The sequence below is a fragment of the Lampetra planeri genome, unplaced genomic scaffold (assembly GCF_965212315.1).
Source record: "Lampetra planeri unplaced genomic scaffold, kcLamPlan1.2.h2 scaffold_115, whole genome shotgun sequence".
NCBI classification, from domain to species: domain Eukaryota; kingdom Metazoa; phylum Chordata; class Hyperoartia; order Petromyzontiformes; family Petromyzontidae; genus Lampetra; species Lampetra planeri.
The window spans coordinates 309,030-326,629 of NW_027613862.1; the positions used below are offsets into that span (position 1 = coordinate 309,030).

General features: G+C 49.5%; 1 protein-coding gene across 1 annotated transcript; it reads right to left on the reverse strand.

Moving 5' to 3' along the window:
- Positions 1-504: 504 nt before the first annotated feature.
- Positions 505-16,270, reverse strand: OSCP1 (organic solute carrier partner 1). The gene is made up of 10 exons (XM_078621755.1): positions 14,779-16,270; positions 12,177-12,331; positions 11,377-11,544; positions 10,738-10,818; positions 9,215-9,318; positions 7,865-7,993; positions 6,985-7,054; positions 6,046-6,179; positions 2,464-2,527; positions 505-1,612 (listed from the first exon to the last, which is right to left on the reverse strand). The coding sequence occupies exons 1-10, from the start codon at positions 14,888-14,890 to the stop codon at positions 1,457-1,459; spliced, it is 1,173 nt and encodes a 390-aa protein (XP_078477881.1). The 5' UTR covers positions 14,891-16,270; the 3' UTR covers positions 505-1,456.
- Positions 16,271-17,600: the final 1,330 nt, after the last annotated feature.

A 17,600-nucleotide genomic window follows, 5' to 3' on the forward strand; every position in this document is an offset into this window, starting at 1 on the left:
CATAATAAAATGAATAATAAAAATAAAACATAATAAATTAATTCTCACGACGTTTCGGCCACAACGCAAGCAGCCGTCCTCAGGTGAAGAACAGGTCTGTCGGAAAGACAGCGTCTGAATCGGAAAGACAGCGTCTCATTCAGACGCTGTCTTTCCGACAGACCTGTTATTCACCTGAGGACGGCTGCTTGCGTTGTGGCCGAAACGTCGTGAGAATTATTTTATTATGTTTCATTTTTACTATTTTATTATTTCCCTTCTACGTGACTTTACCGAAAGAACCAAGAAGATGACAGGTACTAGTCTACTTTACCGAGTGTTGACATCCCCAGCGTGTAACAGCACTCCCCTTTTTGTATTTGGATTGTCAACAAACACCGGGTAAAACAACAACATGTGCACCTATTGTTCTTTGAGCCCCGCCCACCCCCCCCAACACGTCCCATTCATTGGCTGCCACGTTCAGATAAGCTCCTCCCCCCTCCTCCCCCCTTAACTTGTATTTAAGAGCTCGTCTCTTGGAATTTTGCCTCACTTGATACATTTTCTTGCTTCTTTCGGTAAAGTCACGTAGAAGGGAAATAATAAAATAATAAAACGAAAACATAATAAAATACAATTCTCACGACGTTTCGGCCACAACGCAAGCAGCCGTCCTCAGGTGAAGAAACAGGTCTGTCGGAAAGACAGCGTCCTAAGGACGCTCTGTTTCTTCTTATTATGTTAGATTTTTATTATTTTATTATTTCCCTTCTACGCGACTTTACCGAAAGAACCAAGAAGATGAATCCCTGCAGTCACGAAAGAAGCTTTCAATCGAAATTCACTTGATACAGTAAATCTAGCTGTGACGATCCCACCTGATGACGAAACGTCGTGATTTATAATTTGATTTCTATTATTTCATTTCTATTATTTATTTTTTACCCACGTGACTTTACCGAAAAAACCTAAGCGTATGAATCCTTGCAGTCACGAAAGCTTCAAATCTAGAATTCCTCGTGTAGCCTTTAATATCAAAAAGCCCGCCATGACCATCTACAGTTCTGGATTGGGCCTCAAACAGACTGTTGGGGCAAGTTCTGTTAGCGAGAATCTACTTAGGCCGGCACGGCACACGAAGGGGTGGGTGGCCAGCACTACGCCCGGCCTAACTGGGTTGCCCCAGTGGCGATGTTTTTACACACCGCACCAGCTACTCATTTGAGGCTGAGTCGACCTAGCGGAGGAGCCCAGGGACCGGTTCAGATAACCGTCAGCGGTGTTGTCCGTGAGCGCGAATCGAACTCGGGTCGCCGGGTTCGTAGAACAGCGTGCCAACCGCCACCAACACCTCTCCCCACACGCACAGTGCACGCACAGCACGCACACACAGCACGCGCACACAGCACGCACACACAGCACGCGCACACAGCACGCGCACACAGCACGCACACAGCACGCGCACAGCGCGCGATCACAATGCATCCATCATGGCCAGCAGCTCCTCGCCTTTGCTGCTGGGCTCTCGGCTGCCATCTCCCTTGGCGCCCTCCTCCCCCGTGGCCTCCCCTAGGTGCCCCTCGTCGGAGAAACCTCCCATGATCCTCTGCAGCTCTTGATTGGGATGCGACTGCGGGACGAGAGAAGGGACGGGCAAGGCCTTGCTGCACGCTGGGGGTGTGGGTGGGTGGGTGGGGGTGTGGGTGGGGGTGTGGGTGTGAGTGGAGGTGTGGGTGGGGGTGTGGGTGGGTGGAGATTGTGGGTGGGGGTGTGGGTGGGTGGAGATTGTGGGTGGGGGTGTGAGTGGGGGTGAGGGTGTGTGAGTGTGGGTGAGGGTGTGATGGGGGTGTGGGTGTGAGTGTGGGTGTGTGTGGGGGTGTTGGTATGTGTGTGAGTGTGTGTGAGTGTGTGTGAGTGTGTGAGTGTGTGTGTGAGTGTTGGAGTGGATGTGTGAGTGTGGGTGTGAGTGTGTTTGTGAGTGTGTGTGTGAGTGTGTGTGTGGGTGTGTGTGAGTGTGTGTGTGAGTGTGTGTGTGAGTGTGTGTGTGAGTGTGAGTGGGGGTGTGTGTGTGAGTGTGTGGGTGAGTGTGTGTGTGGGGGTGTTGGTGTGTGTGTGTGTGAGTGTGTGAGTGAGTGGGTGTGTGAGTGTGAGTGTGGGTGTTGGTGTGTGTGTGTGAGTGTGTGTGTGGGTGTTGGTGTGTGAATGTGTGTGAGTGTGTGTATGAGTGTGTGGGTGAGTGTTGGTGTGTGTGTGAGTGTGTGTGAGTGTGTGAGTGTGTGTGAGTGTGTGTGGGTGTGTGTGTGTAGGTGTGTGTGAGTGTGTGTGAGTGTGTGTGGGTGTGTGTGTGTAGGTGTGTGTGAGTGTGTGAGTGTGTGTGTGGGTGTGTGTGTGTAGGTGTGTGTGAGTGTGTGACTCCGGGGCCGAGCTACGTCCCACGGGGCGATCGCTTCCCAGTGGCGGCCTGTGGAGCGGGTGGACTACCTTGGCGGCGTCGATGTTGATGACGCGGTGATGGGAGTCGCCCGATCGGAGGGTCAGTGCCTCTCTGCGGTAAGGACAAAGCGAACAAACAGGCACATTGATCAATATTTCTAGATTTGAAGCTTTCGTGACTGCAAGGATTCATATTCTGGGGTTTATTCTTGGCCACGGAGAGAGAGAGAGACTTTACGGAAAAACCCAAGAACACTAATCAATATGTACGTACGAGAAGCAAGCAAGCTTCCCGTTATAAACTACGCTACTATTTACGTTTGTTCTAGCAGCTAAGGTCCACTGCTGGGCCACGTAGCTCTTTTTCAGAAGCGACACCGGCTATTACAACTGACAGCTCAACGACGTGGTATCATCGTCATCGTCATCACGTGGGAGTTTATAGCAGCAGACAAATACTCTGAACGCTTGACGTCGATTCTGAACGTGGATGGAAAAAAAACGGAGGACCCGGAGAAAAGTCCACGCGACCACGGGGAGAGACAGAGACACGCAAACTCCAAATACACAGCAGGCGTCAGGGTCGGGATCGAACCCACGATGTCCTGCGTACCAGGCGAGGTAGTTAACATCTCACCACGGAGAGAGAGACACGCAAACTCCAAATATACAGTAGGCGTCAGGGTCGGGATCGAACCCACGATGTCCTGCGTACCAGGCGAGGTAGTTAACATCTCACCATGGAGAGAGAGAGACACGCAAACTCCAAATATACAGCAGGCGTCAGGGTCGGGATCGAACCCACGATGTCCTGCATACCAGGCGAGGTAGTTAACATCTCGCCACGGAGAGAGAGAGAGACACGCAAACTCCAAATATACAGCAGCAGGCATCGTCAGGGTCGGGATCGAACCCACGACCTGCTGTAGACCAGGCGAGGTAGTCAACATCTCCTAGCCACCGTGATGATGATGATGAGAGAGACACGCAAACTCACAAATATACCGGGACGAGATGTTACCGCAAAAGTGCCAATTAAGCTTGTAAACAGCAGGCTTCAGGGTCGGGATCGAACCCACGACCTCCTGCGTACCAGGCGAGGTAGTTAAGATCTCATAGCCACCATGATGATGATGATGAGAGAGACACGCAAACTCACACATATACCGGGACGAGATGTTACCGCAAAAGTGCCAATTAAGCTTGTAAACAGCAGGCTTCAGGGTCGGGATCGAACCCACGACCTCCTGCGTACCAGGCGAGGTAGTTAACATCTCCTAGCCACCGTGATGATGATGATGAGAGAGACACGCAAACTCACAAATATACCGGGACGAGATGTTACCGCAAAAGTGCCAATTAAGCTTGTAAACAGCAGGCTTCAGGGTCGGGATCGAACCCACGACCTCCTGCGTACCAGGCGAGGTAGTTAACATCTCATAGCCAATGCTGGGCTCGCTCATTGTGAGCGAGTCTCCCGCGAGGTTGTGCCGAAGCATTCGTCGACGCGTCATTTGGTAAGCCCTTAAGGCCGCTTTGTCAGCTCATTAGTTAATTGTCAACACGCTCATAAATTCGTTGTTCATTCATTCACTAAACAGATCATTGAAAACATCATTCATTAATTGTAAAATGCATTCGTCAATTTAATCATTCAACCCATTCACATTGACTCGTTGATCTTCTTGGTTCTTTCGGTAAAGTCACATAGAAGGGAAATAATAAAATAATAAAAATAAAACATAAGTAGTGACTAATCCCATATCTGCATTTCCCATAAATATGCTAAAATCCTCTTGATATGAAAATTATTTTATCAAGGCGCCCTTCCCCCTCCAACCCAGCAGCTTAAATATACGCTCCAAGCCTGGTGGTGTTCATTCAGACGCTGTCTTCCCGACAGACCTGTTCTTCACCTGAGGACGGCTGCTTGCGTTGTGGCCGAAACGTCGTGAGAATTATTTTATTACGTTTAATTTTTATTATTTAAAATTTTTATTTTATTATGTTTTATTTTTATTATTTTATCACTTCCCTTCTACGTGACTCTACCGAAAAAACCAAGGAGATGAATCCCTGCAGTCACGAAAGAAGCTTTAAATCGAAAATTAACTCGTTGATTCACGAACTCGTCATGAGCACATCTTTAAAGCCACTCATACGACATATTCACAAGCTCATTAAGTCTTTGATATGCTCATTATCCTTCTCCCGCACCTCCGATTAGCACGGTTGGCCACGTACGGTGCAAAAGAAGTTCAACGTACATGCAAAGGATCCCCCGTGTAGCCTTAACAGACTGTAGGGGCAAGTGCTGTTAGCGAGCACCTATCAAGTCCGGATCAACACACGAGGGGGTGGGTGGCCAGCACCACGCCCGACCGCCTTTGTCTCCCCAGTGGCGATGTTTACACACCGCACCAGCTACTCATTCGAGGCTGAGCCGACCTAGGGGAGGCCCAGGACCGGTTTAGACAATTGTCACCGGTGTTGGCCGTGAGCGGCAGAGGTCTCAACCGGGTACCCGATACCCGTACCCTACCCGATACCCGGCTACCCGTACCCGGCCTGGTACGGGTACCCGTTTGCGACCCTGGTGCGGCCGGGTACGGGTAGGCCGTGAGTCACTGGTGAGTCACCGTTTGTCACTCATTTCCCAACGTCTTGTCTCTTCTCACAATTCAAGTTCATAGAATCAACCCACCCGCGCCTGCAACATGGCTTCATCCCAGAGGTCGCAATCGGGTACCCGATACCCGTACCCTACCCGTACCCGGCTGGGTACGGGTAGGGTATGGGTACGGCCAGGTACGGGTACCCGCTTGCGACCCTGGTACGGCCGGGTACGGGTAAGGAATCAAAACCCGTCTGCGACCTCTGGCGCTCAATGTTCACCGAACGCCGCAGCAGACACACACGCACGCACGCGGACGCGGACAGACTCACTCTCACTCTTTGGTGCTTTCGGTGAAGTCACGTGGGCAGAAAGGAAATAAAATAGCTCACGACGGTTTCGATCGCAAGCCGTCTCACCCGACGACGATTGCTTGCGTTGCGATCGAAACGCCGCGAGCTATTTTACCTGTTTCTACTCTACCGCAAGAACCAAGGAGTACGGATTGCCGCAGTCACGAAAGCTTCGAAGCAAATTATTATTTGTTTCTTTCGGTTAAGTCACGTCTAAAGATAAAATAATAAATTAAATTAAATAATAGAATACGACGTTTCGATTGCAACACAAGCAATCATCATCAGGTATAATGAAATAGCGACATAAAATCTAACCAGAAAACTATAGACAGACATATTAGCAGACAGATATCACCAAGATACATAGCGAGAGCAACACAGGTAACAGAGAGGGGTGATCGTCTCTGTGTGGTGGCCTTAAATAGACAGAGGGGGGGGCGGAGGCAGAGAGAGGGAGGAGGGTTAGAGAAAAAATTAGCATATCAATGAGTGGTCAACAGACGTGGTGCTGCGAATGCGATGGCACGTCGTATTCTATTATTTAATTTAATTTATTATTTTATCTTTAGACGTGACTTAACCGAAAGAAACAAATAATAATTCCTGCAGTCACGAAAGTTCTAAAATTAAGATTGACTTCGAAGCAAAGATGAGACTCACTCTTCCTCTCGCTCGCTGTTGAAGAGCATCAGTTTAAATTCACTCCCGGAGGCCTGCACCCCAACGCTCCCGCCCATGAGATGAGCCAGAAGATTCAGCTCCTCCTTAGCCAACAGGTTTGGCAGGGAACTCTCCTGTGACACAAAGACAAAGATCCCCCGGTGTAGCCTTTAACGGACTGTCGGAGCAAACGCTGTTAGCCAGTATGGAGCAAAGCATTTGAAGGCTGGCACAGGAGGGGGGGGGGGGTGGCAGGCGTCACACTCGCGGGCGCTCACCCATTCACTCAACTCACCAAATTACTCACCCACTCACTCACCCATTCACTCACTCACCCATTCACTCAACTCACCCAATTACTCACCCACTCACTCACCCACCCACCCACTCACTCACCCACTCACTCACCCAATCACTCGCCCACTCACTCGCCCACTCACTCACTCACTCACCCACCCACCCAATCACTCACCCACCCACCCAATCACTCACCCACCCACCCACCCAATCACTCACCCACTCACTCACTCACCCACCCACGCACATGCACACACACCTACATACTCACATACACACACACAGATTCACGTACACACACACCTACAGATTCACACACACACACACACTTACAGATTCACATAGACGCACACCTACAGACTCACACACACACACAGATTCACGTACACACACACCTACAGATTCACATACACGGATATAGATTCACATACACACCTACAGATTCACATGCACACACACACACACCTGCAGATTAACATACACACACACCTACAGACTCACATACACACACACCTACAGATTCACATACAAACACAGAGACCCACAGAGACCCACAGATCATCACGGTTGGCTACGTTCGGCGCGAAAGGAGTTCAACGTCTGTACAACGTCCGTGCAACGTACAACACATATCTGGCTCACCTGGGCGTGTGGGGAGCATGCCTTGGTGGCTCCTGACAGATCTGTGTCCACACTTCGCGTTGTGCTGTACCTGCGCAAACACGCAGAGACGCGGGGTGTCGCGGAGCGAGAGGGCACGCACGTACCACGCACCACGCTTGGGACCGCCTCTACAATACAGGTTTTGATTGAGGATTGACTGCGGGAATTACGATACCCATTGGTTCTTTCGGTAAGGTCACGTGTGTAGGAATACAAATGAAATTAAAATACCACCATTGGAACCTCCTTTGCCAGTAGCAAAATATGATAATTGGTTTTTTACCCTTTTATCTGGCAACAAAAGTGACACCTTTTTTACAAGGAGTCATGTTTGCATTGACCACAATACCTGCGGTCGGAATGCAAACAAAAAACACAACTCTGATAATGTATGCACTGTCCTTGAAGTTGATTGGTCCACACCCGAGACAGCTTTTCTTAGAGCCTAGTCTCACACGGTGTACACATGTGAGCCTAGGCATTCCGACTGCAGGTATTGTGGTCTATGCAAACATGACTCCTTGTAAAAAAGGTGTCACTTTTGTTGCCAGATAAAATGGTAAAAAAACAATTATCATATTTTTACTGGCAAATGAGGTACCAATTGTGTAAATGCTTTACCCCGAGCTCTCATACTCTGATGGTGCATTGTCTTTGAGTTGTGTGCCTTTTGGCGTCATCTGGTCCAACACCATGTGAGACTAGGCTCTAAGGAAAGCTGTCTCGGGTGTGGACCAATCAACTTCAAGGACAGTGCATACATTATCAGAGTTGTGTTTTTTGTTTGCATTTTTGTGGTCAATGCAAACATGACTCATCGTAAAAATAGGTGTGCGTGTGTGCGAGCGAGCGAGCTCACATGTTGGTGCCCAGCGTGATGACGCGCTCCCCGTAGATCTCGCACGAGCCGTCTCGCAGGGCGGGTGAGTAGGCGCCACCCACCGGGAACCCCACGCAGCGCAGCGCCTCACCGCTGGGGGCAAACAACCTGCACACGGAGACATATATTTTAATCCTTTATATTAAGTTCACTTGCTTGCTTGCTTGCGTGCTTGCGTGCTTGCTTGCTTGCTTACGACCGTGCAAATCTTTCGGTCGTTTTTTAACCCACTTCCCGTGATCCAATCGAGCTGACATTTTGCACACAGACTCGTTGTGCGTGACAATTAATGTTCGTGAAATTTTTTTTCCTAAATTTTACACTTTTTAGGACAAAAATATGATATTTAATTACCAATTGCTTAATGGTGCAATGCAATCATCTGACCCATAGGTGGCAGCCATCTCAAGCCAGAGGACGAGAGGACTCTAGCCGCCACGCATATAAAGGATTTATAGTGAAAAACTTTGTTTTTACGGGTTATACTTGTTAGGTTTTTTCGGTAAAGTCATGTAGGTAAAAAAATTAAATTAATAAAATAAAAATAAAATAAAAATCACGACGTTTCGGAGGCAACACAAGCTTCCGTATTCTTAGGTTTTTTCGGTAAAGTCACGTAGGTAAAAAATTAAAATTAATAAAAGTAAAATAAAATAAAAATCACGACGTTTCAGAGGCAACACAAGCTTCCGTCTTCAGGTGGAACCGTCACAGCACGATTGCTGTATCAAGTAAAATAAATTCCAAGAAAACAGTCCTTGTATATATACTGGTTGAGGGTGGGAGGAGCCAAGGTGGGCCCTGAAAATTATTATTGTTGTGAGGTTCGGTGCGGCTGAAGCACGCTGCTAGGAATGAGCCTTTGTTGTGTAGACTGGTTGAACTGGGAGGTTCCAAGAGTTGTTAAGATGCGGCTGATCTAAAGGTGTAAACGGGACTGAGCCTTTTGTTATGTAGAGGTGGTGCGGCTGAAACCGCTGCCAGGAATGAGCCTTTGTTGTGTAGACTGGTTGAACTGGGAGGTTCCAAGAGTTGTTAAGATGCGGCTGATCTAAAGGTGTAAACGGGACTGAGCCTTTTGTTATGTAGAGGTGGTGCGGCTGAAACCGCTGCCAGGAATGAGTCTTTGTTGTGTAGAATGGTTGAACTCGGAGGTTCTAAGAGCTGTTAAGGTGCGGCTAGAACGAGAGCCACTCGCTCGCACACCGACACCAATAACGCCACCGCCGCTCGCCGCTCAGCGGCGGCGACGTCACCACGGCGCCTGTGCCAGGCTAGGTGCACGCACGCATTCACCAGCGCCCCCTCCCCGCCCCCCCACCCCCTCACCTGATGGTCCCGGGGTTCTCTGTTCCGAGAGGGACCGGGCCCGAGGTTGGCAGGACGAATCGCCCGTTAGAGCTCTGCACTTTGTCCTTCAGGAAAATGGACACCTGAAACACCGCCACGCACACACACACACACGCACGCAACAACAACAACAACCGCCATTCGCCACTAAGTGGCGGTGACGTCACCACGACGCTTGTGCCAGGCCAAGTGCACCTTGAGGCTGCCACGTGAAGTGTCGAACGCCCGCTGGCAGGAGGTCACGAGGCAGACCCAGCAAGTGCCACGCATGCACACACACGCATGCACACACGCACGCACACACGCACACACGCACGCACGCACAAAGATAAAGACCCCCCGTATAGCCTTAACAGACTGTAGGGGCAAGTGCTGTTAGCAAGCACCTATGAAGGCCGGAACGGTACACGAGGGGGTGGGTGGCCAGCACCACGCCCGACCGCCTTTGCCTCCCTAGCGGCGATGTTTACACACCTCACCAGGTACTTATTTAAGGCTGAGTCGACCTAGGGGAGGCCCAAGACCGGTTCAGATAATCGTCACTGGTGTTGGCCGTGAGCGGGAATCGAACCCGTGTCGCCGGGTTCATAGCGCAGCGCAGCGCTAACCACTACACTACCGCTCCCCATACACGCACGCACACACGCACGCACACACGCACGCACACACGGCGGGGGTCAGACGCAGCGCTCACATCAGCCTGTGCATCGCACGCGCGTGTCTTGGTCTGCGCGTGTCTTGGTCTGCGCGTGTCTGTCTGTCTGTCTGCCTGTCTGTCCGTGTGCGTGTCTCACAACAACGAGCGGAGCGCCGGGTGGCTAAAGCGCAAGCAAGTTGGCACAGTAGGGGTCACAGGTGGTGCATCGGCCAGTAGCCATCTCAGTCAGTCGACCCGTGGCACCTGCTGGGTCTGCCCCGTGACCTCCTGCACCTAGCCTGGCACAGTAGGGGGCACAGGTGGTGCATCAGCCAGTCATCTCGGTCATCTCAGTCAGTCGACCCGTGGCACCTGCTGGGTCTGCCCCGTGACCTCCTGCCAGCGGGCGTTCGACACTTCACGTGGCCTCAACGTGCACATAGCCTGGCACAAGCGTCGTGGTGACGTCACCGCTACTTAGTGGTGAATGGCGGTTGTTGTTGTTGTTGTTGTCAGTGTGTGCGTGTCTTTGTGGGGTCGGGCGTGGTGCTGGCCACCCACCCCCTCGTGTGCCGTGCCGGCCTTCATTGGTGCTCGCTAACAGCACTTGCCCCAACAGTCTGCTAAGGCTACACGGGGGATCTTTGTCTTTTCTCAGTGAACCCCTAAACACCTGGCAGGAGGTCACGTGACCTCGCGACCTCCTGCGACACTTGCACGTGATGGCCTCGAAGTGCACCTAGCCTGGCACAAGCGATGCGGTGGCGTCTCCGCCACTTATTGGCGAACGTCAGCGGTTGTTGTTTGTTGTTGTTGTTGTTGTGCGTTGCTGTTTGTTACCGTTGTTGTTGTTGTTGTTACTCACGCGGATGTGCATGTCCTGGAAGAAGCTGAGCAGCGTCTGTCTGATCAGCTGAAACTCCCCGGCAGAGAGACAACTGTAGATCTGTGCACGCGTCCACCCCACGCACACGCACACGCACAAGACACACACACGCACAAGACACGCACACGCACAAGACACGCACACGCACAAGACACGCACACGCACACGCACGAGACGCGCAATAAACATGGGAGGGCAGGTGCTCCCGCAACGCTATGACGGCCGTAGCGCAGGGGGGTGGTGTCAGTGCGGTAGTGCGGGGTGGTGTCAGTGCGGTAGTGCACGGTGCTAGTGCAGGGTCGTAGTGCGGGGTCGTAGTGCGGGGTCGTAGCGCACAGTGGCAGCGCAGGGCGGCAGTGTGGGGTGGTGTCAGTGCGGTAGTGCACCGTGGTCGCGTAGGGTCGTGGTGTGGGCCGGCAGTGCAGGAGCGGCAGTGCGGTAGTGCAGCGTGGTAGTGCATGACAGCAGTGCGGGGGTGGTGGCAGCGTGGTAGTGCAACGCAGTAGTGCAGCGGGGTAGTGCAGTGCGGCAGTGCAACGCGGCAGTGCAGCGCGGCAGTGCAACGCGGCAGTGCAACGCGGCAGTGCAGCGCGGTAGTGCAGCGCGCGCCGGCCGTGCCTCGATGAGGTGGCGAAAAGTGTCGTCGACGGTGGCGAGGATGGCGGGGGAGTCGCGCACGAAGGCCCGCACGGCGTCCACGTGGTTGAGCGTGACCATCAGGAGGTCGCGGGGGCGCACGCACGAGAACACCTGGTACTTCAGCGCCATCGTCATCAGGTCGTAGAGCTGCGGGGGGCAATCCACGCGCGCTCGGGACGATCAGATCGGCCGTGTCGGGTGGCGGTGGGTTTAACGAGACGTTTATAAAGTGACGTAGAAGGGAAATGATAAAATAATAAAAATAAAACAAAATAAAATAATTCTCACGACGTTTCGGCCATATTTATGGGAAATGCAGATATGCGATTAGTACTATTTGTGAAATGCGTAGGAGGTGGGCGGGGGGTTTAAAGTCATATTATGCCCGTGCATTATGTAGGATTAGCAGTAGATGGGGGTAGCATTAATAAAGGGAAGGAATGTTAATAGTATGTAGCTGCAGTAACTAAACAACCACGTAAACAACTAAAGTATAACCTACATAGTATCATCAGTATACTAAATATACTCTTCAATAAGCTGAGCTACTAACAGTAAGTAATACATTACAATTGTACGTCTCAAAAAATATAATATGCTTCCAGCTAAACTTTATTCTCTTACATCAACACGGGTCTACCCCGTACGCTAGTATATTGCGCGGCGGTTAAACTTACGACCCTCGGTCCGAACAGGCAACTGAACGTACGGGCGGGTTTGTTCAAATCTTGGACGGGCTAACGGAGGAAGGAGCCCCTTTCCGACGGGGCCGTCCGTACCTTGTCCATGCTTGCCGCGTTGAGCCTCATGATGGAGGCATGGGCAAGACGGTCGAAGACGGTACGCAGGGCCTTCTTGGAGTACAGCTCCTGTGGCTTGAGGAGCTCCTCCATGAAGCGCTTCGTGAACATGGTGCTGATGATGTCGTTCATGACTGCAAAGTCGCAGAGGGGAAAACGAGGAGTGGCGCGGGTAAAGGTTTTAAAGTACTCTTAGGTTCATCTTCTTGGTTCTTTCGGTAAAGTCACGTAGAAGGAAAATAATAAAAATAAAACATAATAAAATAATTCTCACGACGTTTCGGCCACAACGCAAGCAGCCGTGTTCAGGTGGAGAACAGGTCTGTCGAGAAGGCAGAATCTGTTCTCCACATGAAGACGGCTGCTTGCGTTGTGGCCGAAACGTCGTGATAATTATTTTATTGTGTTTGATTTTTATTATTTTATTACTTCCATTCTGCGTGACTTTACCGAAAGAACCAAGAAGATGAATCCCTGCAGTCACGAAAGAAGCTTTAAATCGAAATTTTATTATGTTTTATTTTTATTATTTTATTATTTCCATTCTACGTGACTTTACCGAAAGAACCAAGAAGATGAATCCCTGCAGTCACGAAAGAAGCTTTAAATCGAAATTTTATCATGTTTTATTTTTATTATTTTATTATTTCCCTTCTACGTGACTTTACCGAAAGAACCAAGAAGATGAATCCCTGCAGTCACGAAATAACTCTTTAAATCGAAATTTATACTCTTAGGTTTTTTCGGTAAAGTCACGTAGGTAAAAAAATCTAATTAAAAATGACTAAAATAAAATAATAGAAATAAAATAAAAATCACGACGTTTCGGAGACAACACACAAGTCTCCGTCATCAGGTGGGACCGTCACAGCTAAAATTACTGCATCAAGTGAGGAAAAATTCCAAAAGACCAGCCCTTAAATACAAGTTAAGGGGGGAGGGGATTATCTGAATGTGGTAGTCAGGGAATGGAGAGTGGCGGTGGTGAGCGGGGCTACAACAGAAATTGGTCAACGTCGTCATGTGCAAGAGAACAGTCGGTGTACCTCGACCTAACCCGTTTCAAATTTTCTTGGTTCTTTCGGTAAAGTCACGTAGAAGGGAAATAATAAAAAGCAGAAGAAAAATTATCTAAATTTTTTTTGTATGTTTTATTTTTTTATTAGAATAAAAAAGCAAGCATAAAAATAATGATATAAATATTTTATCACGTTTTATTTTTTATTAGAATAAAAAGAAAGCATAAAAATAATTATATAGATATTTTTTTAATGTTTTATTTTTTATTATTTAGAACCAAGAAGATGAATCCCTGCAGTCACGAAAGAAGCTTTACATCGAACCGTTTCAAATCTAGAAAGGTTTTTAAGCCCCCCCTGGACTTGATTCAGGGCTAATCTCTCAGTATCTCAATCGGCTCACGCCTGATGCACGAAGGGAGATTGAAAACAACTCTCCGGGAGGAGTGCGACGTAGGACGCGTGACGACGCAATGCCCCCCGTCAAAACGTCTCCCCTCCAACGTCCGAATAACGTTTCTCTCCCAACGTCGACACAAGGTTCCCCCCCCAACTTCAACACATCCCCCCCCCCACAACGTCAACGCAACATCTCCCCCCACCAACACAACATCAGCCCCCATCAACACAACATCAGCCCCCATCAACACAACATCAGCCCCCATCAACACAACATCAGCCCCCATCAACACAACATCAGCCCCCATCAACACAACATCACCCCCCATCAACACAACATCAGCCCCCATCAACACAACATCAGCCCCCATCAACACAACATCAGCCCCCATCAACACAACATCAGCCCCCATCAACACAACATCACCCCCCACCAACACAACATCACCCCCCATCAACACAACATCACCCCCCATCAACACAACATCAGCCCCCATCAACACAACATCAGCCCCCATCAACACAACATCTCCCCCCACCAACACAACATCACCCCCCACCAACACAACATCAGCCCCCATCAACACAACATCAGCCCCCATCAACACAACATCACCCCCCATCAACACAACATCAGCCCCCATCAACACAACATCAGCCCCCATCAACACAACATCAGCCCCCATCAACACAACATCACCCCCCACCAACACAACATCACCCCCCATCAACACAACATCAGCCCCCATCAACACAACATCAGCCCCCATCAACACAACATCAGCCCCCATCAACACAACATCACCCCCCACCAACACAACATCAGCCCCCATCAACACAACATCAGCCCCCATCAACACAACATCAGCCCCCATCAACACAACATCAGCCCCCATCAACACAACATCAGCCCCCATCAACACAACATCAGCCCCCATCAACACAACATCACCCCCCACCAACACAACATCACCCCCCACCAACACAACATCACCCCCCACCAACACAACATCACCCCCCATCAACACAACATCCCCCTTCTCCCGCCCCAACATAAATACAACATTCCACCCCCCAAAAACGTCGGCACGACCTATCGACCGCGGGGAAAAACGTGGAATTGGCGGACCCCCCCCCCCCCCCCCTTTGAGTGATCTCCGTACCCTTGCGAGCTTTGTCCACAGGGATGGTCTGTGCACGGAGCCTCTGGTCCAGGATGTAGAGCATCTCGCCGCCCAGGTTGATGAAGAGCAGGGGCAGCGTGCAGGTCGACATGGCGATGGTGGAGGAGAGGGGTCAATGCGGACGACGACGACGACGATGGGGGATTGTTGGGATGATGACGATGATGGTGGAGCGAGCGGCAGCAGCAGCAGCAGGGGCAGAATCAACGGGGAGAGGTGCAGCGGTGGATGAAGGATGCAGCGATGAAGGATGCAACAGTGGATGAAGGACACAGCAGTGAAGGATGCAGCAGTGAAGGATGCAGCAGTGAATGAAAGATGCAGCAGTGGATGAAGGACACAGCAGTGAAGGATAAAGCAGTGGATGGAGGACGCAGCAGTGAAGGATGCAGTAGTGAAGGATGCAACAGTGAAGGATGCAGCAGTGGAAGGATGCAACAGTGAAGGATGCAGCAGTGGAAGGATGCAACAGTGAAGGATGCAGTAGTGAAGGATGCAACAGTGAAGGATGCAGCAGTGGAAGGATGCAACAGTGAAGGATGCAACAGTGAAGGATGCAGCAGTGGAAGGATGCAGCAGTGAAGGATGCAGCAGTGGAAGGATGCAACAGTGAAGGATGCAGCAGTGGAGGAGGCAGCAGTGAAGGAAGCAGGGGATGAAGGATGCAGCAGTGAAGGATGCAGCAGTGGAAGGATGCAACAGTGTATGAAGGAATACGCAGGGAAATCTGATGGAGGAATGAGGGCGGTGGAGGAGTGAACGACTCACAGGGAACGACTCAGCGGCAGCAGCAGGGCAAGCTGCAGCAGTGAATGAAGGACGCAGCAGCGAATGAAAGCAGAACGATAAATCTGATGGAGGAATGAGGGCGTTGGAGGAGGGCACGACTCACAGGGAACGACTCACAGAGGGAACGACTCAGAAGCGGCAGCAGCAGTGGAGGAAGGACTCAACAGTGAATGAAAGCAGAACGAGAAATCTGATGAAGGAATGAGCGCGGTGGAGGGAACGACTCAGCGGCAGCAGCAGCAGTGGAGGAAGGACGCAGCAGTGAATGAAGGAAGAACGTGGCAGCGAATGGAAGCAGTACGATAACTCTGATGAAGGAATGAGCGCGGTAGAGGAGTGAACGACTCACAGAGGGAACGACTCAGCGGCAGCAGCAGCAGGGCAAGGAATGAGCGCGGTGGAGGGAACGACTCAGCGGCAGCAGCAGCAGTGGAGGAAGGACGCAACAGTGAATGAAGGACGCAGCAGCGAATGAAAGCAGAACGATAAATCTGATGAAGGAATGAGCGCGGCGGAGGGAACGACTCAGCGGCAGCAGTGGAGGAAGGACGCAGCAGTGAATGAAAGCTGAACGAGAAATCTGAGGGAGGAATGAGCGCGGTAGAGGAGGGAACGACTCACAGAGGGAACGACTCACAGAGGGAACGACTCAGCAGCAGCGGCAAGAGGAGAGGGCGAGGCGACAGCGGCGGCGTCAGGCGAGGCAGGCTGCAGGCCTAGGCGCCGCGCGTCGCCATGGAGACCGGAGTTAGAGGGTCACGCAAAGATTCTACAATCATACAACTCTACAATCATACAAGACTACAATCATATAAGACTCTAATAATACAATCATACAACTCTACAGTCATACAACTCTACAATCATACAAGACTACAATCATACAAGACTACAATCATACAAGACTACAATCATACAACTCTACAATCATACACTACTACAATCATACAAGACTACAATCATACAACTCTACAATCATACAAGACTCTACAATCATACAACTCTACAATCATACAAGACTACAATCATACAAGACTACAATCATACAACTCTACAATCATACAGGACTACAATCATACAACTCTACAATCATACACTACTACAATCATACAACTCTACAATCATACACTACTACAATCATACAACTCTACAATCATACACTACTACAATCATACAACTCTACAATCATACAAGACTACAATCATACAAGACTACAATCATACAACTCTACAATCATACAAGACTACAATCATACAAGACTACAATCATACAAGACTACAATCATACAACTCTACAATCATACAAGACTACAATCATACAACTCTACAATCATACAACTCTACAATCATACAAGACTACAATCATACAAGACTACAATCATACAAGACTACAATCATACAAGACTACAATCATACAAGACTACAATCATACAGGACTCTACAATCATACAAGACTACAATCATACAAGACTCTACAATCATACAAGACTACAATCATACAAGACTCTACAATCATACAAGACTACAATCATACAAGACTACAATCATACAACTCTACAATCATACAAGACTACAATCATACAACTCTACAATCATACAACTCTACAATCATACACGACTCTAATCATACAGCTCTACAATCATACAACTCTACAATCATACAAGACTACAATCATACAGAATTCTACAATCATACAACTCTACAGTCATACAAGACTCTACAATCATACAAGACTCTACAATCATACAACTCTACAGTCATACAAGACTCTACAATCATACAAGACTACAATCATACAAGACTACAATCATACAACTCTACAATCATACAACTCTACAATCATACACGACTCTAATCATACAGCTCTACAATCATACAACTCTACAATCATACAAGACTACAATCATACAGAATTCTACAATCATACAACTCTACAGTCATACAAGACTCTACAATCATACAAGACTCTACAATCATACAACTCTACAGTCATACAAGACTACAATCATACA